Here is a 23,943-nt window from a genome sequence, read left to right on the forward strand (position 1 = left end):
ACTAGTAGCCCCTATTTAAGACAAGGTGGCTACAGATGATTATGGGAATCAAGGAACTTAGCCCTGCAAAGGACAAAATCCTCTGCATAGTAGCTAGGAGTATGAATCCATATACTAGCATTAGGAATAAATCAGCCTGGTAGAGAGAAGGAAAATAATCTATCTTCCAGCAATAAGGTCAAACAAAGATCTCCAGACTTAAGCCTAGTACACACCATAGGAAAAATGGACAAATGATCATTAGTTGTTTGTTTTTTGCATGCTAGTCTCATATCAAAAACCAATAGGTTACTAAAATTATCAAAACTCTGGTGGGACGGAATACAACTTTGTAAGTGATATCATGTATTGTAATATATTCTTTCATTTCTGAGCATGCACAATTTTTTTCGTACAAATACTATAATAATTACATTCTGTTTTTCTGTTATTGTAAGAGAAACATTTTCATGTTTATACCTTTAGATGTTTTCTCATGAACTGTCGTGATCAGCTCTTGAAAGCGATATCTTTCGTGTGTAGAAGGCATTACGGTTATGCTATTACATTGAGGGGAACTTCCCACGCTACGATTCTGTCCGCCATCCCAAAATGCAATACAACTGCAAAACACAGGTTCAGGTGCCATTATTTTCATTTTCATTTTATTTTCCCACGATTGTCATGCGATTCATTGTGCAGCAATCAGGGCAAATCGCATCCCATGAAGCTTGTCGCCCAAAAAGGAGCAGGAGCTTCTTTGGGCAACGAGATTCATGCAATGCGATTTGCCGCGATTGCCATTAACAGCAAAACCGCACAGTGTTTTGGCTGTTTTGCATTTGTAAGGGGTTTTAAAATCACGGGCAGAATCGCAGCAATTCTGCCGCAATCCCAAATCACCCAGGTGTGAATGGAGCCTGATCCTAGAAAGGAAACATTTAGAACTTTCCAGAGAATGGCAGGGGAATTTCACAAATGTTTTTGGAGGGGACGATCTAGTAGCCTCCAGATACAATTCAGGGGAGGTCAGATTAACCACTTCTGGACCGGAAGGTTTGCCCCCCTTAATGACCAGGCCATTTTTTTTGCGATACAGCACTGCGTTACTTTAACTGATAGTTGCTCGGTCGTGGGACGTTGTACCCAAATAAAATTGATGTCCTTTTTTCCCACAAATAGAGCTTTCTTTTGGTGGTATTTGATCACCTCTGCGATTTTTTTTATTTTTTGCGCTATAAACAAAAAAAGAGTGACAATTCTGAAAAAAAAAAAACAATATTTTTTACTTCCTGCTATATGACATTCCCACTAAAAAAAAAAAAAAAATAAAATGTTTTCATCATTTTAGACCAATATGTATTCTGCTACATATTTCTGGTTAAAAAAAAATCTCAAAAGGTGTATATTGATTGCTTTGCGCAAAAGTTATTGCATCTACAAACTATGGGATAGATTTATGTCATTTTTATTTATTTATTTATTTTTTTTTTAGTAATGGCGGTGATCATCGATTTTTAGCTGGACTGCGACATTGCGGCGGACAGGTTTGGACCCCTAACTGACATTTTTTTACACTTTTGGGGGGACCAGTGACATTACTAAAGTAATCAGTGCTAGAAATATACACTGTTACTGTACTAATGACACTGGCAGAGAAGGGGTTAAAAACAGGGGCGATCAAAGGGTTAAATGTGTCCCTAGGGGGTGCTTCCAAACTGTGTGGAGGATGGGCTTGCTGCATGAACACAGAGACCTGTGTTCCTAAATAGGAGGAACACAGGATCCCTGTGTTCATAACTAACATTGTGTTTACAACGGCAGACCGCCGTTCTGTCTCCACGGGGAACAATCATCAGACATCGCGGCCACCAGACCCGCTGATTGGCTCCTCCTGTGGCCAAGTGGCATGCACGCGCCCCCACTAGCTGACTGCGGGCACTGAGTTCACCGGACTGTCCATTTGATCCTTAGCCCGCTATGAGTGCCAGAATTTGAATTAACTGGGGGTTGCCTAAATGCTGGGACCATTCCTTAATAAGCTGAGCACCGTGATATACAACTATGGAGCTTAAGAGCAAGGTGTGAGCTTGTCTATTCTCTGAATCATCTGCCCCCAACTTGCTGCAATCTATATCTACAGCACTGTCCAGCATAATGTAGCCAAATTTATAGACACAGAGATTCTCAAATTCCTGAGCTAGAATGACCTTAAGACACAGGACTTCCAGATCTTTGTTACATAGTTACATAGTAGGTGAGGTTGAATAAAGACAATAGTCCATCCAGTTCAACCTGTGTAGGTGTGTGTGGCCGTAATCATCTCACATACCCCTGAATGTTCTGATCCTTGAGATGTACGTCTAAGAGTCTTTTGAAAGCCACCATACTTCCCACAGAAACCACCTCTTGTGGTAGAGAATTCCACAATCTTGTAGCCCTAACAGTAAAGAACCCCCCATGTTGCCTGAGGTTAAAACGCTTCTCCTCTAATCGCATTGTATGCCCTCTAGTCCTCATGCAATCCCTTTGACTGAATAGCTGTTTTTCTATGCCGAGATCACCATTGAGGTATTTATAAATTGCTATCATGTCCCCTCTCAGGCGTCTCTTCTCCAGGGAGAATAAATCAAGCGCTTGCAGACGCTCCTCATAATTAAGGTCCTCCAATCCCCTAATCAGTTTAGTTGCCCTTCTCTGGACTCTCTCCAGCTCCAACACATCCCTCCTGAGGACTGGCAACCAGAACTGGACAGAATACTCCAGAATTGTCTATCATTTGTGTCTCCCAGAGCTGGAGTTGCAGCCAGCATGTTGCCTAATTTAGATTACAGTGCCTTGCGAAAGTATTCGGCCCCCTTGAACTTTTCGACCCTTTGCCACATTTCAGGCTTCAAACATAAAGATATAAAGCTGTAATTTTTTGTGAAGAATCAACAACAAGTGGGACACAATCATGAAGTGGAATGAAATTTATTGGATATTTCAAACTTTGTAAACAAATAAAAAACTGAAAAATTGGGCGTGCAAAATTATTCAGCCCCTTTACTTTCAGTGCAGCAAACTCTCTCCAGAAGTTCAGTGAGGATCTCTGAATGATCCAATGTTGACCTAAATGACTAATGATGATAAATAGAATCCACCTGTGTGTAATCAAGTCTCCGTATAAATGCACCTGCACTGTGATAGTCTCAGAGGTCCGTTTAAAGCGAGAGAGCATCATGAAGAACAAGGACCACACCAGGCAGGTCCGAGATACTGTTGTGGAGAAGTTTAAAGCCGGATTTGGATACAAAAAGAACTGCTGTTCACAAACGCTCTCCATCCAACCTCACTGAGCTTGAGCTGTTTTGCAAGGAGGAATGGGCAAAAATTTCAGTCTCTCGATGTGCAAAACTGATAGAGACATACCCCAAGCGACTTACAGCTGTAATCACAGCAAAAAGTGGCGCTACAAAGTATTAACTTAAGGGGGTTGAATAATTTTGCACGCCCAATTTTTCAGTTTTTTATTTGTTAACAATGTTTGAAATATCCAATACATTTCGTTCCACTTCATGATTGTGTCCCACTTGTTGTTGATTCTTCACAAAAAATTACAGTTTTATATCTTTATGTTTGAAGCGTGAAATGTGGCAAAAGGTCACAAAGTTCAAGGGGGCCGAATACTTTCGCAAGGCACTGTACAAGTGTCAAATCATGCCATATGCACACAATCAATCCTTGGAGTAACTCAGGAGGTCTCTACTCCTATGGCCAGGAAAATTGGAGCTTGCATACAGCAACTTGATGTTACAAGGGGAATCGTTGTCCCTATCTACTGGTGCCTAGATGCAACAATTATTAATCTCTGATTATCCTTTCTTTTCTTCAAGGTGTTTTGCCTCCAGGGACTTGAGCTCTTTTCAAAGATTCTGTACTAGGAGGACACGGGAAAACCATCATAAGCTGGACCACTCCGTACCCCACAGTAACCTATAGAATAATTTTGCAATTGATCCATTGTATTCTTGGCAATTAAATGCATCATTTGTTGGTAGGGATTGAGGCATGGGTGGGGGTGGGTAGAGTGCAGGGTGGAGTGTCATTGAGCCCATTAGTGTTTTAATGTGTATGCAAATGTGGCTATTCTTTGGTGGCACAGGTCATTCTACAGTCAAGCTGCAAGGTTGTGGCTGACTTCTTACACTGTTGTTCTCAATAAAATTGATTTTTGATTTTCATTAACCAGTGTTGAGCTCACTTATTGCAACCTCTTTGTTCTCCCTTTTTACCCTTTTAAACTTATTGCCCATGGGAACATACTTTGCAGTGAGTTTGCATACAGTATTTTTGAAGAATTCCTATTTCGGTTCTGTTTTCATCTATGCCAATATTCCCTCCCAGTCTAAAACCTGGAGAGCATCTCTAATCCTTTGAAAAATTGCTCTCCTAAAGCAGTAGTATCCCGCTTTTTGTGACTTTTAACTACAGGTAAGCCTATAATAAGGCTTACCTGTAGGTACAATTAATATCTCCTAAACCTGCACGGTTTAGGAGATATTTGCACTGAATGCAGCCGCTGACGCGAGCGGCGCATGCGCTCTGAAGGTCCGGCGCGTTTCGTCACAACAGACACGTGACTTTATCAAGGGTATGAAACCGCCTGACACCCGCGATCATTCCCCGCTGAGAGAGAAGGACGGGCAGCTATTGTAAACACAGCTGACCGTTCTTCTTGTGATCCTTCTATATAGGAACACAGGTCTCTGTGATAATTCCACAAGCCACACCCTCCCCACAGTTAGAATCACTCCCCTAGGCTCACATTTAACCCCTTGATCACCCACAGTGTTAACCCCTTCCCTGCCAGTGTCATTATTACAGTAACAGTGCATATTTATAGCACTGATTTCTGTAGTAATGTCACTGGTCCCCCGAAAAGTGTCAAAAATATCAGTTAGGGGTCCGATCTGTCCGCTGCAATATCGCAGTTCCGCTAAAAAACGCAGATCGCCGCCTTTACTAGTAAAAAAAAAAAAAAAAAAAACAATAAAAATGACATAAATCTTTCCCATAGTTTGTAGACGCAATAACTTTTGCGTAAACCAATCGAAATACGCTTATTGCAAATTTTTTTTTACCAAAAATATGTAGCAGAAAACAAATTGGCCTAAAATGTTAAAAAATTTAGATTTTTAGTTTTACTTTTTTTTTTGAGAATGTTTTATTGCAGAATGTAAAAAATATTGTTTTTTTTTTTTTTTTAGAATTGTCGCTCTTTTTTTTCTTTATAGTGCAAAAAATAAAAATCCCGGAGGTGATCAAATACCACCAAAAGAAAGCTCTATTTGTGGGAAAAAAAGGACATCAATTTTATTTGGGTACAGTGTCAAACGACTGGGCAATTGTCCTTTAACCACTTCCCGCCTGCCCTATAGCAGATTGACGGCGGGAATGTGGTTGTATTATGCCGACCGGACGTCATATGACGTCGGCAGGATAATGCGCTCTGCTCGCACCCGGGGGGCGCGCAGAGCGGCGATCATGATGCGGCGTGTCACACTGACACACCGCATCTCCGATCTCGGTAAAGAGCCTACTGACGTAGGCTCTTTACTATGTGACCATCCCTGTCCAATCACGGCTGGTCACATAGTAAACAGGAAAAGCCGTTGATCAGCTTTCCTCAGTACGTGTTTGACAGGCACGAGTAAAGGTGCGCCGATCAGCGGCTCCCCTGACAGGGGGGGGGTCGGCACTGGTAATCAGATCATTGATTACCAGTGCAGACCCTCGGGGGGGGGTGCCACTAGAACCACCAGGGATGCCCACCCATGGCCCCAGGGATGCCCACCCATGACCCCAGGGATACCCACTATGGCCACCAGGGATGGCAATCAGGGCTCAGGGAGCCCCCCAGTGCCCTCCACATCAGTGCTGCCCACCAATGCCCTCCCCATCAGTGCTGCCCACCAGTGCCCATCATTGCCATCTATCAGTGCCGCCCACCAGTGCCCATTATTGCCCACCAGTGCCGCCTATCAGTGACCATTAGTGCCCATCAGTGCCGCCCGTCAGTGCCAATCAGTGACGCCTATCAGTGCCCATCAGTGCCTACCAGTGCCGCCTATCAGTGCCCATTAGTGCCCATCAGTGCCGCCTATCAGTGCCCATCAGTGCTACCTATCAGTGCCCAGCAGTGCCACCTATCAGTGCCCACCAATGCTGTATATCACTGCTACCTATCAGTGCCACATATCAATGCCCATCAGTTTCGCCTATCAGTGCCGCCTATTAGTGCCGCATATCAGTGCCACTACATCAGTTCCTCCTCATCAGTGCCTGTCACTGCAGCCTCATCAGTGCTCATCAGTGCAGGAAAAAACTTATTTATTTACAAAATTGTATAACAAACAAAAAAATTTTTTTTTTTCAAACTTTTCGGTCTTTTTTTTATTTGTTTAGCAAAAAAGAAAAAACCTTGCGGTGATCAAATACCACCAAAAGAAAGCTCTATTTGTGGGGGGAAAATGACATAAATTTGGTTTTGGTACAGTGTTGCATGACTGCGCAATTGTCATTCAAAATGCAACAGTGCTAAAAGCTGAAAATTGGCCTGGGCAGGAAGGGGATGAAAGTGCCCGGTATTGAAGTGGTTAAAATAACGCAGTGCCGAATCGCAAAATATGGCCTGGTCATTAAGGGGGCAAATCCTTCCGGTCCAGAAGTGGTACAATTAAGTCGTTGGTTCTCCAGCCATGAATGTCTACATAAAAACATTACAGGGTAAACAGCAAGTTTTCAGAGCTGTGCTCCTTTTATCAGACTGACGTGTTTTACATCGTATAAAAATGCTTTTCATTTTCAGGATTAATCCAGAACTTTTGTTGTTACACTTTGACCTTCGTAAAGCAAATCACTAAAAGGTATTGTTGTATCCTTCAGATGTTTTTCTCTGTCTCCAACTCACCTTCACCTAACTTTGAGATAAAAGTATTTCCAATGACTTACTACACAACACAAAGCATTTGTATTCTGTCCGGACTGATCCCTGACTCCTGGAGTTCATCCCCTTTGTGTACTGCGAGCGACTTAGCAACCTGTGCTGCTCCCAGTTGCAGTTGTACAAACACACTATTCCATCTCCGGACTGCAGGAACCTTCTGTTTACTCGTGAGTAGCAGTAACTATTTCTTTTTCCCTATAACAACTTACTATTTTAAATGAATATTGTTATTTGTGGGATATATAATGTTTAATCCTTTAAAAAATCCCCTGTTGTATACTCTCTGGTGACCTTCTTATATATGTTGACATCCTGCCAGCTTTGAAATTGTATTCTATTCAGTGTAGATAGGCTAATAATATCAGGTAAAAAAAATACTCATACTATACTTACTATCAGAGTTGTATAAAGTACTTGAAACCCATACTTGAGTAAAAGTACAAGTGCTCGATCAAAAAGTGACTTGAGTAGAAGTAGAAGTGCTCGATCAAAAAGTGACTTGAGTAGAAGTACTAAAGTATTCAACATTTTTTGTACTTAAGTATTGCAAGTAGTTTTTTTTTTAAATTTTGCTACTCAAGTACTGAAAGTAAAAGTACAAGTACTGTGTTATGTAGTTATTAAAGAAAGAAGTCGAAAGTTTGAACATCATATTGTTTTTTATTATTTCAAATGCAGCTTTTATTTATACATACAGTAGCATTTATTTTCGTATGCACTGATAATACACGTTTTGAGCTTCATGAAACCTGCCATCTATTGTTCTGGCAGTGGTAATTTTTATAATTGTAACGAGTAACTATGCAGCACAAAAAAAAAATATCGGAGTAGAAGTATTGAAATCATTGAAAAAATGTAGTGAAGTAAAAGTGGAAGTAGGAGAAAAAAATTCTACTCTAGGAAAGTACAGATACCGCCTTTCGGTACTTAAGTACAGTAGTGAAGTAGTTCTACTTAGTTACTATACATCTCTGCTTACTATGCTATTCTATACTATACTATGACAAGTCTTTTCAAATGGAATAATAACCATAGCTCCCAAATGTTCCTGATTTCCAAGGGCTGTTCCTGATTTTTCGGGACTGTCCCTGATTCAAAAAAAGGTCCCTCTGTCCCTGTTTCCTCCTCTTTTGTCCCACATTTTGGTCTGATCCATATAGTTATACTGTATATAAAATACACTATTTATCTTTTAAAAAGTGTTTCCCAGTGCTAAACCTTTTATCTAATTTCTAAATTTCTGCATTGGTAAATTTCAAAAGCCGGTATAAAGGAATAGTAGTGGTAAAAAAAAAAAAAAAACACACTCATGGGATTAACTAAGTTGTTTTTTTGTATAATTATACCTTAAGGGCTCTTTCACACGGTCCGCCTCTGTAGGCGGATCCGTGCTGCTCAGTGGGGATCGATCCGCCGATCCCCGCTGAGCCGGCAAATGACAGCTCCGTCTCCGCTTGCAGTGCGGAGAGGGAGGTGTCACAGCTCCCGCTGCACTCTAAGGGGGATCGAATGAGAGCAGACCGCCTGTCCGCTCTCATCCGATCCGATCCCTGGACGGATGGAAAAATAGGGTTTCCATCCGTCCGGATTTCACGCACAGGATCGGATGCGGATGGCAGCGGGTGTCAGCGGAGGTGTCTCCGCTGACGTCCGCTGCCCCATAGAGTTGCATGGAGGATCCGATCAGATCCGCCTAAAAAACTGACAGGCGGATCTGATCGGAAAGAGCCCTAAGGGAGTATGGCAGGGGGTGTGTCCCATACCTACTTTTACTAATAGGTGTCCCTTGTTCCCATATTAACCTTCCTGGCGGTATTCCCGAGTGTGGCTCGGGGTTAATTTTCAGTACCAAAAGCGGTAACCCCGAGCCACACTCAGAATTACCCCAGAATCACACTCACCTTCCCTGCGATCCCCCACCATCCTCCAGCCATCCTCCCGCTGTCCTCTCCCTCTGTGCTCGGCCGATGCCGGCACCTGTCTTCCGGTTCCCTTCCCTTCGAGCATTGCGACGCAGGGGGGTGGAACCGGCGGCAATTTCAAAAATGTAAATGCACAAATAACATGATACAAAGCTTGATCCTAACGGATTACACTGTATCATGCCATTTCACCACAGGATTTCACCTGGTGACTCTTCCAGTGCCCTGCCTGTGCTTTTTCAGTTCTTTGTTCCTGGAAAATTGAGAAGGACCATGGCGTCCAAAAAGCGTTTTTTTTTTTTTGCGCAAAGGCGCTTTTAGACGAACTGGAAAACAGCGACAGCGAAACGGAGTTACTTGAAGAACTGAGCGATAGCGATTCGTGGGAAAATTCGTCATCAGGTATGGAAAGTGACGACAGCGACGATTCTGATGTCTCTTTCTGGCACATAGATTGTGGAATTTGGGAAGTATATCAAATGATTCTTCAGAATCTCCAACCGAGCGATGTGCCAGAAAGAGACATCAGAATCGTCGCTGTCGTCACTTTCCGTACCTGATGATGAATTTCCCCACAAATCGCTATCGCTCAGTTCTTCAAGTAACTCGGTTTCACTGTCGCTGTTTTCCAATTAGTCTAAAAGCGCTTTTGCGCAAAAAGAACGCTTTTTGGACGCCATGGTCGTTCTCTACTGGCAAAGTCACGAGGTGAAATCCTGTGGTGAAATGGCATGATACAGTGTAATCCGTTAGGATCACAGCTTTGTATCATGTCATTTAGTGTATTTACATTTTTTAAATTGCCGCCGGTTCCACCCCCTGCGTCGCGACGCTCGCAGGGAAGGGAACCGGAACACAGGTGCCGGCATTTGCCGAGTACACAGCGGGAGGGCGGCGGGGAGGAGAGCGGAAGGACGGCGGGGGAGGACAGCAGGAGGACAGCGGGGGGGAGGACAGCGGGGGAGGACGGCGGGGGAGTACAGTGGAAGGAAGGCGGGGGAGGACAGCGGAAGGACGGTGGGGGAGGACAGCAGGAGGACAGCGGGGGAGGACAGCGGGGGAGGATGGCGGGGGAGGACGGCGGGGGAGTACAGTGGGAGGACAGCGGGGGAGGACGGCGGGGTGGGGGATACAGTGGAAGGACGGCGGGGGAGGACAGCGGGGGAGGACAGCGGGGGAGGACAGCGGGGGAGAATGGCGGGGGAGGACAGCGGAAGGACGGCGGGGGAGGACAGTGGAAGGATGGTGGGGGAGGACAGCGGAAGGATGGTGGGGGAGGACAGCGGAAGGACGGTAGGGGAGGACAGCGGAAGGACGGCGGGGGAGGACAGCGGAAGGACGGCGGGGGAGGATGGCAGGAAATCGCAGGGGAAGGTGAGGTTTAAAATATAAAACAAGAGATTTCCATGCAAAACAATGTACTGCTTTTAGCACAGAAATCCTGATATAATCAGACCGGAGGTTAAAAAGTTGGGAGGTATGGATAACTGTGATGTCTGTGGGCCCACCCTGCCAATGCAAATGGTCAGGACAAGCAGGATCAAGTATGTTTTTTTAATATTTTTAAACAAAGATCATTAATGATCATTTAAAGCGGTTGTAAACCTAAAATTTAAAAAAAAAAAAAAAACCTGCAAGACAAAGGCATAATGAGCTAGTAGTAGCTCATTATGAATTACTTACCTTAGACACGGACCCCCGGACACCGCTGCGGGCACTGACGTGATCCCACAGCGTCTCTTCCGGGTTCGGGGGCTCCGGCGCTGTGATTGGCCGGAGCCGCGATGACGTCACTCCCGCACATTCCCGGCAAGGGAAGCTGATGGTCCGCCGGACCTTCAGAGCGCATGCGCCGCTCGCGTGAGCGGCTGCATGCACTGCAAATATCTCCTAAACCGTGCCGGTTTAAGAGATATTAACCGCTTGCCGACCGCCGCAAGTAGATTTACTGCGGCGGTCAGCCCCTGCCAGGCAGAGTGACGTTAATTAACGTCACTAGCCTGGGAGGGTCTGGGGAGCGGTCACGGACCCCCCCGCGCGATGTCCGCCGGTCACTCGGCGATCGTCGGGGGAGAGGGAGAATGTCAGGCAGCTTGTGTAAACAAGCTGCCTGTCATTCTCCTCGGTGTAAAGACACTGATCACACGGATCTACTATGTAGATCCGTTGATCAGTGTCCTTACAGCTCAAGCCACAGCCAATCACAGTAGAAAGCACGCCCCTAGGGACACACACAGCCCCTCCCTCCCAAATAAAGTTAACCCCTTCACTACCAGTGTATTTTTACAGTAACAGTGCATATGTATAGCACTGATTACTGTAGAAATGTCACTGGTAACCCCAAAAGTGTCAAAAATGTCAGTCAAGGGTCCGATCTGTCCGCCGCAATGTCGCAGTACCGCAAAAAAAATCGCAGATCGCCGCCATTACGCGTTAAAAAAAAAAAACAACAAAAATGACAAAAATCTTTCCCTTTGTTAGTAAACGCGATAACTTTTGCGCAAACCAATAAAAATACGCTTTTTGCGATTTTTTTTACCAAACATAGGTAGGATAAAACAAATTGGCCGAAAATGTTAAAAAATTTAGATTTTTACATTTTTTTTGGGGAATTTCATATAAAAAAATTTGAAAAATATTGCTATTTTTGCAAAATTGTCGCTCTTTTTTGTGTTTATAGCGCGTGATCAAAAAATCGCACAGGTGATCAAATACCACCAAAAGAAAGCTCTGTTTGTGGGAAAAAAAGGACGTCAAATTTGTTTAGGTACAGAGTCGCACGACCGCGCAATTGTCCGTTAAAGTCACGCAGTGCCGAATCGCAAAATACCCCCTGGTCTTTTAGCAGGAAAATCCTCCGGGGCTTAAGTGGTTAATTGTACCTACAGGTAAGCCTTATTATAGGCTTACCTGTAGTTAAAAGTGAAAAAAGCAGTATACTACCGCTTTAAAGACAGAGCCATTAAAGGAGAAGTCCAGGCAAAACCTAACAATTGCTAAACCTGCTCTGTGCCACATTCTAATCCTTATCTATTTTACCCTGTAAAGCAGAAATCACTGTACTTACCTATTCTGCAGCTGATCCAGTCCGGTCTCAGCTGTCAGTGGTGGCTTCAGCATGGAGGCGGGTGCATTTATGGGGGTGTTGCGCCACATTCCAGATGCGTTCCATACAGAAAAAGTGCAGAATGTTCTACTTTTGTTGACTGCACCGGAACGCACTGCACTAGTGTGAACTATGGCCATTGGGATCCATGTTAAACACTGTCCACGTTTTTTTTACGTAGAGTAAAAACACACAGCACTGCATGCAGGCTGGTACACACCACATGCAGTCTGAGGCGTTTTTTTTCTGCATCAAAAACACATGGAGAGTAGGATACATGAATTTCAATGACAAAGTTCACATCATTGCAGTGCGTTCTGGTACAGTCAACAAAAGTAGAACATTCTGTATTTTTGCTGCAAGGAACTGGACTGGAACATGGCAAAAAGCATCAAGAACGCACCAGAACATATCTAAATGCATCAACAATGCAACGGAATGCTTTTCGAAAAAAAAAACCCAGAATACTTTGTGAAAAAAACAAGAGGGGAAAAAAATGCACCGGAACGCATTGAAAACGCATCAAAAATAAACATGCAGAAATGCATCCGGAACGTGTCGGGGCTGTGTTTCTGTAGTATGAACTGGCCCGTAAGCTGTAGGTAACAAAATAAAAATTGGTAATAATAAAATAATATATATATATACACACACACTTGTGTATATATATATATATATATATATATATATATATATAACAAGAAAGAGACACAGTAAACTACCCCAACCTGAAAGCAGACAGCTCAGGGTGCCTACACGAATATTTTCTTAATCTCCATTTGCTCATTGGGTGCCCCACAACTCAAAGCGCTCTACTATGTAAATTCTGACCAGACGTTGGATGATTATGCCCTGAGCCATGTGTGAATCTCACCATTTTACACTAAACTTAATGGAAAGCCTCACTGGTCAATAAGGATGAGCAGGAAGGGGATAGAGAGAGACCAGAAAGCAACCATTCAAGCTCTGGGTTGGAGCATGCATAACACAGCACACAGACTTTTGCTGAAATGGAAATTAACTAAAAGTACAGTATCTCACAAAAGTGAGTACACCCCTCACATTTTTGTAAATATTTTATTATATATTTTCATGCGACAACATTGAAGAAATGACACTTTGCTACAATGTAAAGTAGTGAGTGTACAGCTTGTATAACAGTGTAAATTTGCTGTCCCCTCAAAATAACTCAACACACAGCCATTAATGTCTAAACCGCTGGCAACAAAAGTGAGTACACCCCTAAGTGAAAATGTCCAATTTTGACCCAATTAGCCATTTTCCCTCCCCTGTGTCATTAGTGTTACAAGGTCTCAGGTGTGAATGGGGAGCAGGTGTGTTAAATTTGGTGTTATCGCTCTCACTCTCTCATACTGGTCACTAGAAGTTCAACATGGCACCTCATGGCAAAGAACTCTCTGAGGATCTGAAAAAAAGATTTTTTGCTCTACATAAAGATGGCCTAGACTATAAGAAGATTGCCAAGACCCTGAAACTGAGCTGCAGCACGGGGGCCAAGACAGCGGTTTAACAATACAGGTTCCACTCAGAACAGGCCTCGCCATGGTCGACCAAAGTAGTTGAGTGCACTTGCTCAGCGTCATATCCAGAGGTTGTCTTTGGGAAATAGACGTATGAGTGCTGCCAGCATTGCTGCAGAGGTTGAAGGGGTGGGAGGTCAGCCTGTCAGTGCTCAGACCATACGCCGCACACTGCATCAAATTGGTCTGCATGGCTGTCGCCCCAGAAGGAAGCCTCTTCTAAAGATGATGAATAAGAAAGCCCACAAATAGTTTGCTGAAGACAAGCAGACTAAGGACATGGATTACTGGAACCATGTCCTGTGATCTAATGAGACCAAGATAAACTTTGTTTGGTTCAGATGGTGTCAAGCGTGTGTGGTGGCAACCAGGTGAGGAGTACAAAGAAAAGTGTGTCTTGCCTACAGTCAAGCATGGTGGTGGGAGTATTATGGTCTGGGGCTGCATAAGTGCTGCCGGCACTGGTGATCTACAGTTCATTGAGGGAACCATGAATGCCAACATGTACTGTGACATACTGAAGCAGAGCATGATCCCCTCCCTTCGGAGGCTGGGCCACAGGGCAGTATTCCAACATAACGACCCCCAAACACACCTCCAAGATAGCCACTGCCTTGCTAAAGAAGCTGAGGGTGAAGGTGATGGACTGGCCAAGTATGTCTCCAGACCTAAACTCTATTGAGCATCTGTGGGGCATCCTCAAATGGAAGGTGGAGGAGCGCAAGGTCTCTAACATCCACCAGCTCTGTGATGTCATTGTGGAGGAGTGGAAGAGGACTTCAGGGGCAACCTGTGAAGCTCTGGTGAACGCCATGCTGAAGAAGGTTAAGGCAGTGCTGGAAAATAATGGTGGCCACACAAAATATTGACACTTTGGGCCCAATTGGGACATTTTCACTTAGGGGTGTACTCACTTTTGTTGCCAGCAGTTTAGACATTAATGGCTGTGTGTTGAGTTATTTTGAGGGGACAGCAAATTTACACTGTTATACAAGCTGTACACTCACTACTTTACATTGTAGCAAAGTGTCATTTCTTCAGTGATGTCACATGAAAAGATATAATAAAATATTTACAAAAGGGGTGTACTCACTTTTGTGAGATACTGAATGTAGACATTTGGAGATCCTTGCAATATGGTAAAGGAGGGGAGCAGCTTACCATATTTGAAGTCACTGGTAAACTTTAAACTTACACTAAAGTTTTTTTGTTTTTTTTTCTTTAAAAATGGCAAACATGTTATACGTACCTCATCTGTGCAGTTGGATTTGCACAGGGCAGCCCAGATCCTCGCCTTCTTTGGTCCCCCACCGGCTCTCTAGGCCCCTTCCTCTTATCGAGTGCCCCCACAGCAAGCAGCTTTCTATGGGGGCACCTGAGCCGAGCTGCAGCTCTGTGTGTGCATTCAGACACAGGGCCGCGGTTCAGCCCTGCCACCTCTCTGTCCTGATTGGCTAACTGACTTTGATTGAGAGCAGGGGGAGCCAATGGTGCCACTGCTGTGTCTCAGCCAATCAGGAGGGAGAGTCCCAGACGGCCGAAGCACTCATGGACATCACTGGATCGAGAGGGGGCTCAGGTAAGTGTTAAAAGGGGCCGAGGGGGGCTGCTGCAAACTGATGTTTTTTTATCTTAATGCATAGAATGCAATTAGATAAACAAAACCTCTGCCTTTATGTAGCACTGTCCCCGTAGGGATTGCTGTGTAATAACTTCTTGGGTCTCCTCTGATTACCTGCAGACAGTCACTTAGGGGATTTTTCACACATACATCCTTACTCCTATTTGCTCGTTACTCAATAAACAGTCCAGGGTATTTGGTTTTGTATTTATTGTGGAACTTGGATGGGAGAAGGGAATAGTGGGATACTCCAACTGAACTATTTACAATAGGTAAGGACATCTCTCCCTTGGCCTTATTTGTGGAAGCAGACACACTGCTTAAACCATACTGACACTTGTATGGAAGAATAAGTCCTCTTGCTTTCTCTAGCAGCAGACTTTAAGCAACTACTTTATCTTTAGGATACCCTCTAGCATCCCCTTGACTGACACCCGTCCACTGACTCTTCTAGCTGAAGGGATGGCCCTCTCAGGACAGTCCCCATGACACAGATCTGTACTCACTGTATGCAGAACCAGATCCTTTACAGTGTATCCCTTCCAGTCAGCTCTGCAGGTTCAGTTTCTCTCTAACTCTTAGGCCCTCAGTTTGACCACCTGAGGCCGCATGGCAGCTTCTACAAAGGAGGAGCAGCCACCCCCTCCCTCCAGGACCCCACTCTCAAGCCGAAGACTCCACAAGTGCCCTTGGCATTTATACAGTATCCCAGCATACACCGAGGCACTTTCCTCTGCCAATCACCAGGGCTGTACTAAATGCTTGTGCACTGATTTGTCAGGTTTCCTCCCACTGTCCAATATGCCTCCCTATTGGACCAGTGTGAAACATTACAGACAAGCTTAGCTGCACCTGAGCACCATGAGCAGACCCTATCAATAGATACCGCTCCCTGGTAGGCAGAGAGCAATATAAATTTACCTAGCAATCTCTTTGGTAAGCAGAAAGATCCAAAATCTATACTCTCACTTCTAGCACCTACCTAGGAGGGTGCTACATTTTGAATCGCTTTAAAGTAAAACTTCAATAAAACATAAGTAGTTGTTTATTACCGTCTATGTCTTTGTTGGGAAGATTTCCCTTTGGGGTTGATTTATAAAGGGCAAATAGACTTTGTACTCTGCAAGTGCAGTTGCTCCAGAGCTTAGTAAATTAGTTGAAGCTCTGCTGACTTCCATCATTCAACCCCGTGCAAACAAAAATGCTTTTTTTTTTTTTTTTTTTTAATTTTCCTTGCACATGTAGCCCCTGGTCCTAAACTGGGGATACTATGTAAATTTAGTTTTTGGCTGGGCTGTAGACAGCTCAGATTATTGTACAGTTCATCTGGTCTTTCCCTAAGCTCAGTAAGGTTGTGCATTTCTGACTGTCACCAGTAGGTGTCACTGGTACCACAGGCCAGTATGAGATAGTACAACTAGGTTGATTTATGAATATTTATATTTCTTCCAGCCACCCCAGTGGGAGGTTCTTGACCACTGGTGCATTCTGGGAGAGGATATATATTTGAGTGGAGCCATGTGCTTGCTCTTTCTTGCCACAGGCCCTCCTGACCTGGGGATGTGCTGCTGAAGTGAACTCTATGTGTAGGCCCAGAAGCCTGTCTGGGGCCTACTAAACCTGAGCTGGTCCTTAGGCTGTCTTGCCCAGCGTGGATGAAGCCAAGCCAAATTGAGAAGATCCAGGGAAGGACCCTTGCTAGAGAGAGCCAGGATGAAGGCTGGTCTCTCAGGAGGGCCTGGTGACTTGGAGGATGCACCTACATCTAAAATGTGCTTACAGTGTTGCCAGGTCGGCTTAAAGGTTCTGACACTGTGAAGCTGGATCTTGTTTTACATCTGAAAACATGTTTTCAGTATTGCCTGGTCGCCTTTTAAGGTTCTGGTACTGTTAGGCTGTACTTTTTCTAGGTCCAATGAGTCTGTAAGTAATCTGCTACTGGTATCTGAGACCCCTAACTCTCTCCCCTGCTACCTTTTTCCAAGTTCCACATTAAAGCTTTCAAAAGATCAAAAGTGACTGGCGCCCAATTTCTGTTCAAAACTCCCCATTATAGCCATGGACTCAGCCCTGGGGTAAATGCTGCCTCTGGAGGTTACACCCTGCCTTCAGTAGACCCAGGGGGGCCCTACACACGTGATTGGGTACTCTTTGCACAGTAAAAGTTTACCTCATTTACAAAGCTTTGGAGCAACTGCCCTTGCAAAGTGCACAGTCTATTTGCTTTTAGTCAATCAACCCCCTTTGTGTCTTGTGCTGGTGACAAGTAATCCTTGGGGCAGGAAGTCACTAATTGATTAACCTTTTGTTTCCTAATTTGACAGAGAATAAAGATGATGAAATCTTACAATAAAAGACAACTCATTGATTTCAGCCACTATAATACAGGTAAGCTTTAAAGTAAATCGGTGACAAGCCTGGACAAGTCACACTAAACAAATGATAAGTATATGAATTAATTTATTTTATTTTCAGTAAAAAACACATTTCCAGTAGATCAGGGAGGTATGCAGCTTTAGTAAAATGTAAATCAGGACTTTTTGGGAGGGGAAGAGTCTAGCTTGGCCCCATCTATGTCTGTCCCACAAATCTCCCTATTGCTCATTCTAGCAATGGGCAGCCTCAGCAGCAAATGGCGAGAGGATTGGAAGGTGGGAGTGTGGAGCTAAGCTCAGCTTTTACAAGAAAAAGGGCATAAAACTTTGGTTTTCTGTATGTCTAGATTAGTGATCGACCAATATCGGTTTTTCGTTACCGATACCAATATTTTAGCCAATACATATTGGCTATTTTTTTTATTTGACAGGTACTGTTGTGAAGGGATCTGGGGGTGTAAAAGACCCCAGACCCCTCCTTTGCACTTAAAAGCATTCAAAACGCCAAGTTTTGCTGTTTTGAATGCTGTAATTTTTTTAATCTGGCGCCAGACAGTACCGGAAGTGATGTCATTCGTGACATCACTTCCAGGTTTTTACATGGAATGCGGCTTTGATTGGGTCTTCGGCGGCCGTGCATGCTGGTTGGCGAGCCGCGGAAGGTGGCGGGAGGGGGGGGGGGGACGTCCCCTCCTGCTCCTTGTAATGACAGCTGAGCAACTTCTTCGGTTGTCATTACCAGACAGTTGACCGTCGGCTATGGACGCCGGTACCGGGGTGATGCCTCTAGCTGCAAGCTTCCCTCTGGTACAAGCACATATCCGAAATATCGGTCACCTTGGTTTTCCGATTGCGATATATCGGGGAAAGTGCATATCGACCCTCTATATATCGGCTTTGCCGATAATCGGTCGATCCCTAGTCTAGATGTATAAAACATTTGGACATGAGGTTTTTGATTGGCTGACATTGATTTAGATTGATGACATTGCTAGAGGAATGAAAGAATAATTGCACACGCCTATACATGAGTACTTTAGGGGTGTATTTTATGTGGGATCTTCTGCTAGCTATGCCAGCAAGAACATGTGTTTAACGCGGAAAATACACATATGTCTGTGTGAATGAAGCCTAAAGGTAATCTCTGCATATGTGTTTTGTTCAACGTAATATCAGCCTGAATTTCCCAGGATCGCCACTTGTTTACACAGGTTCAGGAAAACGTGGAGAATGTCGTCAACTTCTTACTCTTAAAGGGGTAAAGGTTTCAATTTCTTTATTTATAAAAACAAACATGTCATACTTACCTGCTCTGTGCAAGGGTTTTGCACAGAGCAGCCCCGATCCTCCTTTTCTGGGGTAACCTATTGGCTCTCCTGGCTCCTCCTCTTCACTGGGTGCCCCCACAGAGAGCCACTTTCATAGGGGCACCCATGCAGGCGCGTTCCCAAGTCCCGCTGCTGCTTCCAATGACACACCCCGCCCTCCGCTCCTGTGTCATTGGATTTGATTGACAGCAGCGGGAGCCAATGGCTTCCACTGCTATCAATCTATCTAGTGTGGACAGAGATAGCGGCTGGAGCCACTGGGCTCATGCACATTGCTGAAACAGATGGGCTCAGGTTAGAAAAAGGAGGGGCTCTGGGGGCAGCTGCAGCAAAAAAGGTTTTTCACCTTAAAGCATAAAATGCATTAAGGTGAAAAACCATGAGACTTTACAATACCTTTAAAGTGCCTGTTGCCTGGTCACCATGCTGGTCTAATGGCTTCAAATCTTTTGGATTACCTGGTCTGCAAATCAGGAGTTCTGACATTCTTTTGATTTCCGTTGCTGCATACTTGTTCAAGGTCATTGACTCTGGATTTGTTGAAGTTGGGTTTAGAATGAAAGCACAGCAGCTCAGCTTATTTAGTCTTTGTAACACTTAAGTAATTGTACAGCACAAAATATCTTGACAATTGACACTGGTCCAAATCATGTGGTGAAGGGGGGAATATGGTGCGGGGTTGTTTTTTCAGGGGTTGGGCGTGGCCCAAGTGAAGGGAACTCTTAGGGCGTCAGCATACCAAGATATTTTGGACAATTTCATATTGGCATGCCCAGAAGCTGTTTAGCAGGGAATGACGCGTCTGCGCCGGAACTGATGAGCGGGGCCGGTGCAGGCGCATTGATTCCTGGGAGCGATGACGTTCAGCTCCCAGGAATCAACGGAAGAAGGAAGTGACGGCGGCGGCCGTGTCCGCAGAGGGAGGAAGAGGAAGTAAGGTAAGTATATTTTCTTAAAAAAGAAGGTAAGTGAATAAAAAAAAAAAAAATTAATTATCCATTTGTTTTACAGGTTATTAAGAGCAAGCGACAGTGAAAAAATATTTTTAAGGGTGGAACTGCGCTTTAACTGCGGCTGTGGGAGAACAAAAAATGTTGCAAAATCGCGGTACGCATTTGCCCCATTTTTGCGTTTTCCCATGGCCAGTGGTCAAAACGTTCCTATCCTGAATGCGGGAGATTAAAGCTCACTTAAACGCACCAGCTCCTAAACTCTGCTAAAAGCCTATGTGTACATGGATACATAGGCTTTTATTGAGTTGATTTTAGGAGCTTTGGCAAAATAACGCCAAAAGCTCCTAAACTCAAGTTTAGGAGCTGGTAGTGTACATGAAGCCTAACTGTGCAAATAAAGTATGCTCGCTTCTAAGTAATAGTGCCGGTGATTTCACAAGACAGTGGCTTCTATCTGTGAAACCAGCCATTAGTGAGCACTACCAACCCAACAAGTCCCCTATTGCAGTGCTCCCCAACCTTTTTATCGCCGCGGACCGGTCAACGTTTGATAATTTTTCTGTGGTCCGCTGAGGGGGGGTCAATGCACAGTGACCACAGCGTGCCCCCAATCAATGCACAGTGACCACAGCATGCCCCCAATCAATGCACAGTGCCACAGCATGCCCCCAATCAATGCACAGTGCCACAGCAATGCCCCCAACCAATGCAGAGTGCCACAGCAATGCTCCCAATCAATGCAGAGTGCCACAGCAATGCCCCCAATCAATGCAGAGTGCCACAGCAATGCCCCCAATCAATGCAGAGTGCCACAGCAATGCCCCCAATCAATGCAGAGTGCCACAGCATTGCCCCCAATCAATGCAGAGTGCCACAGCAATGCCCCCAATCAATGCAGAGTGCCACAGCAATGCCCCCAATCAATGCAGAGTGCCACAGCAATGCCCCCAAACAATGCAGAGTGCCACAGCATGCCCCCAATCAATGCACAGTGCCACAGCAATGCCCCCAACCAATGCAGAGTGCCACAGCAATGCTCCCAATCAATGCAGAGTGCCACAGCAATGCCCCCAATCAATGCAGAGTGCCACAGCAATGCCCCCAATCGATGCAGAGTGCCACAGCAATGCCCCCAATCGATGCAGAGTGCCACAGCATTGCCCCCAATCGATGCAGAGTGCCACAGCAATGCCCCCAAACAATGCAGAATGCCACAGCAATGCCCCCAATCAATGCAGAGTGGCACAGCATTGCCCCCAATCAATGCAGAGTGCCACAGCAATGCCCCCAATCAATGCAGAGTGCCACAGCAATGCCCCCAATCAATGCAGAGTGCCACAGCAATGCCCCAAATCAATGCAGAGATGACAGCGTTCCCCCTTTCAATGCAGATGCCAGCGTTCCCCCCGTGAGACCCGTGCACTTACCTCACGGCAGCTTCTCTTCAGTCCCCGCGTCTCCTTGAGTCCTCCCGCCTCCTCCTCGGCCAATGGCATGGGGTTTGCCTTTCGGACAATCAGGAAGCGGGAGGACCCGCTCCCTGATTGGCCACGAGGAGGATCCATGTGACAATAGCGAATTTTCATTCGCTATTGTCACTCAATGGGCGGCTCGGGGCGCACTGCTCTGCTCCCCGGCCGCCACAGTAAAATAATGTAAAGTTCCTCGGGCAGCCCGGTACCGTTTCATCCACGGACCGGTAACGGTCCGCGGCCCGGGGGTTGGGGAAGCCTTGCACACAAACTTTTGCTTATATCTTATATAAATCTGGCTTGCTTACTAATAAATCTGACTCTCTGGTAGAAATTCACCAGATTCATTTGTGTTCTTTTCTTTACTAGACCTGTTTAGATCAAGAGAGAAGCCAAAAAACCCTGTGATTGATCGAAGTAAGGTGGACCTTCTGGAAGAAGAACTAAGGAAAGGTTATCATCAGGAGGCTTTAACTCTTAACGCTGTGATGGAGAACATGACACGTCTTTATCTAACACGGTAAAGTGGGCCCAGAACTGGAATCAATATCATCACTAGGGATAAGCAAATCTGCCTGGGTTTAAAGCGGTAATAAAGTCTGCTTTTTTACCTGTACCTACAGGTAAGGCTATAATAAGACTTAGCTGTAGGTACAGTGATTATCTCCTAGAAGTGCACTGTTTAGGGCATATACACATTTGTAGCAGCCGGTGAAGTCGCCAGCACATGCACACTGTGCTCTGAATGGACAGAACGCTCGAGTGTGCCATTCATTCCGAGCAATGTGCCGACACTGTGACTCCTGTGCGCCGTGATGTCCTTGCGGCTTACGTACGTGAACCCAGAAGGAAGACCGTATGAAGAAGGAAGCCCCCATCAGCGGTGACTGCGTGCCGCTGGAGGGATCGGCTTTACAGGTAAGTATCATAATGTGCTAGTATGGGTTGCATACTAGCCCATTATGACAATAACCTACAGGGGAACTATTTTATTTTGTCAAGAGTTTACCCTTGCTTTAATTCCCCATGGGTTAGTCAAATCCTGTTTGAAATATGGCGACCCTGAACTTGGCGTTGAATTTCATTGAAGTCTATAAGGCAGGAGGGCAAATCATGTTAGTAAATGTTGGCTAGTTTTCCCTTACCTCACCCCCCTCCCCCCCTTATCTTGTGCTGCTGTCAGGAAGAAGCTAGGGTAGGGGTGGAGCTGTGAAGCAGAAAGTGCAGGGTCAGGAGGAGGACCAGAGGAGGACTGGAGTCTGCTGAATGCTGAGACCAGGAAAGATGGAGACGAAGGGTCACTGCACAGAGGTGGAGGATCTGTAGGAGGAGTTCTGTCCTCTCTGCTGCCAACTGCTGAGATTGGCAGGGGGGGGGGGGGCTTCTCTGCACCTTCACAGAGAAGCGCAGGACCTATAGGAGGAGCTCTGTCCTCCTTTCTGCTGCTGACTGCTGAGACAAGGTGGAGGCAGAAATCAGGGGATTGCCACACCTGCAAGAGAGGTGCGAGGTCCACATGAAATGGTCTGGAGGGCCGGATTCGGCCCGCGGGCCTTGCGTTTGACACCTGTGGTATAGTGTATGGCCAGCTCTAACATACAAGGAAATGCATTGTATCTGTTTGCTGTGACTCTGCTTATCTGTCTAGTTGTGTTATACCTGCTTTGTACTTCATCCGCTATTTGCTTCTTTTACCTTGCAGGTTTCAGGAACTGGAGAAAGAACTGATAGGCGCCCAGCAAGAGACGGAACAAGCCGAGAAACAACATTGGGAAGCACAGAGAACCCAAACAGAGCTTCTCCAACACAACTGGGAGCTCCTGAGAAAACTCCAGCAGCTTCGCCAGACACTTGAGAGACAAAGGAACAGAAAAAACCGGAGACAACAATCCCCGCCTGAGATCACACGATGGAAACTGGCAGACTGGCAGCGCACAAGGCATCCGGTGTAATAAAAGTCAATTAGACATGTTCATAAACATTAAAGCTGAACTCCGGGCATGAAAACTGTCACTGAAATAGATTCCTCAATAACCACAACGGATATAAATCTACAATGTGTGCACCAATTAGCTTTCCAAACCCAGATATTACTTTGTGCCATCATCATTGTGCTGTACATAGCCTGTGCAGAGAGAAGAGTTCCAGGAGGGATCCAGCAGGCTCCACCCACTACAGGCTGCCTGCAGAGACCTACAGGAGGGGGCGGAGACAAGACCGGTCACCCTGCACAAGGAGAGAGAGCAGCAGTGAGCGGTCTTTATTACAGGAAGCTCCTGCACAGAGGGAAAGCCTCACACTGGATTACTGCACAGATCTGGAAATACACAAAACACACCGAGATCCAAGGAAGATTACACATGACAAAAGTATTTAGATTATATTTGATTATCCTGGAGCTCAATTGGGTATAAAGAGAATATTTTTCTGAAAACACTCTTGGTGCTTTTGAGTCCCTTTTTTTACAAAAAAAAAAAAAATTAAAGGTATAAAACTTGCCTTTTTTCTGCCCTTATTATTTATATGTCTATGATAACTTGCAGCAGCCATTTTTAACCACTTGCCGTCTGCTTACGTTGACACTACTGCGGCAAAGTGGTCTGTTATCGTCTGACGACGTAGACCTACGTCGTCAGACACTCCCCTTTCTCGGCGGCG

At 45.2% G+C, this 23,943-nt stretch overlaps 1 protein-coding gene across 1 annotated transcript; it reads left to right on the forward strand.

Moving 5' to 3' along the window:
• Positions 1 to 7,018: 7,018 nt before the first annotated feature.
• LOC309554861 (uncharacterized protein) lies at positions 7,019 to 23,602 on the forward strand. The gene is made up of 4 exons (XM_082256582.1): positions 7,019 to 7,134; positions 17,482 to 17,545; positions 21,655 to 21,805; positions 22,988 to 23,602. Exons 2-4 carry the CDS (start codon positions 17,491 to 17,493, stop codon positions 23,235 to 23,237), a joined length of 456 nt encoding a protein of 151 aa, XP_082112708.1. The 5' UTR covers positions 7,019 to 7,134; positions 17,482 to 17,490; the 3' UTR covers positions 23,238 to 23,602.
• The last annotated feature ends 341 nt before the right edge of the window (positions 23,603 to 23,943 follow it).

Source organism: Pelophylax lessonae (assembly GCF_965119305.1).
Source record: "Pelophylax lessonae genome assembly, chromosome: 4".
Taxonomy (NCBI): domain Eukaryota; kingdom Metazoa; phylum Chordata; class Amphibia; order Anura; family Ranidae; genus Pelophylax; species Pelophylax lessonae.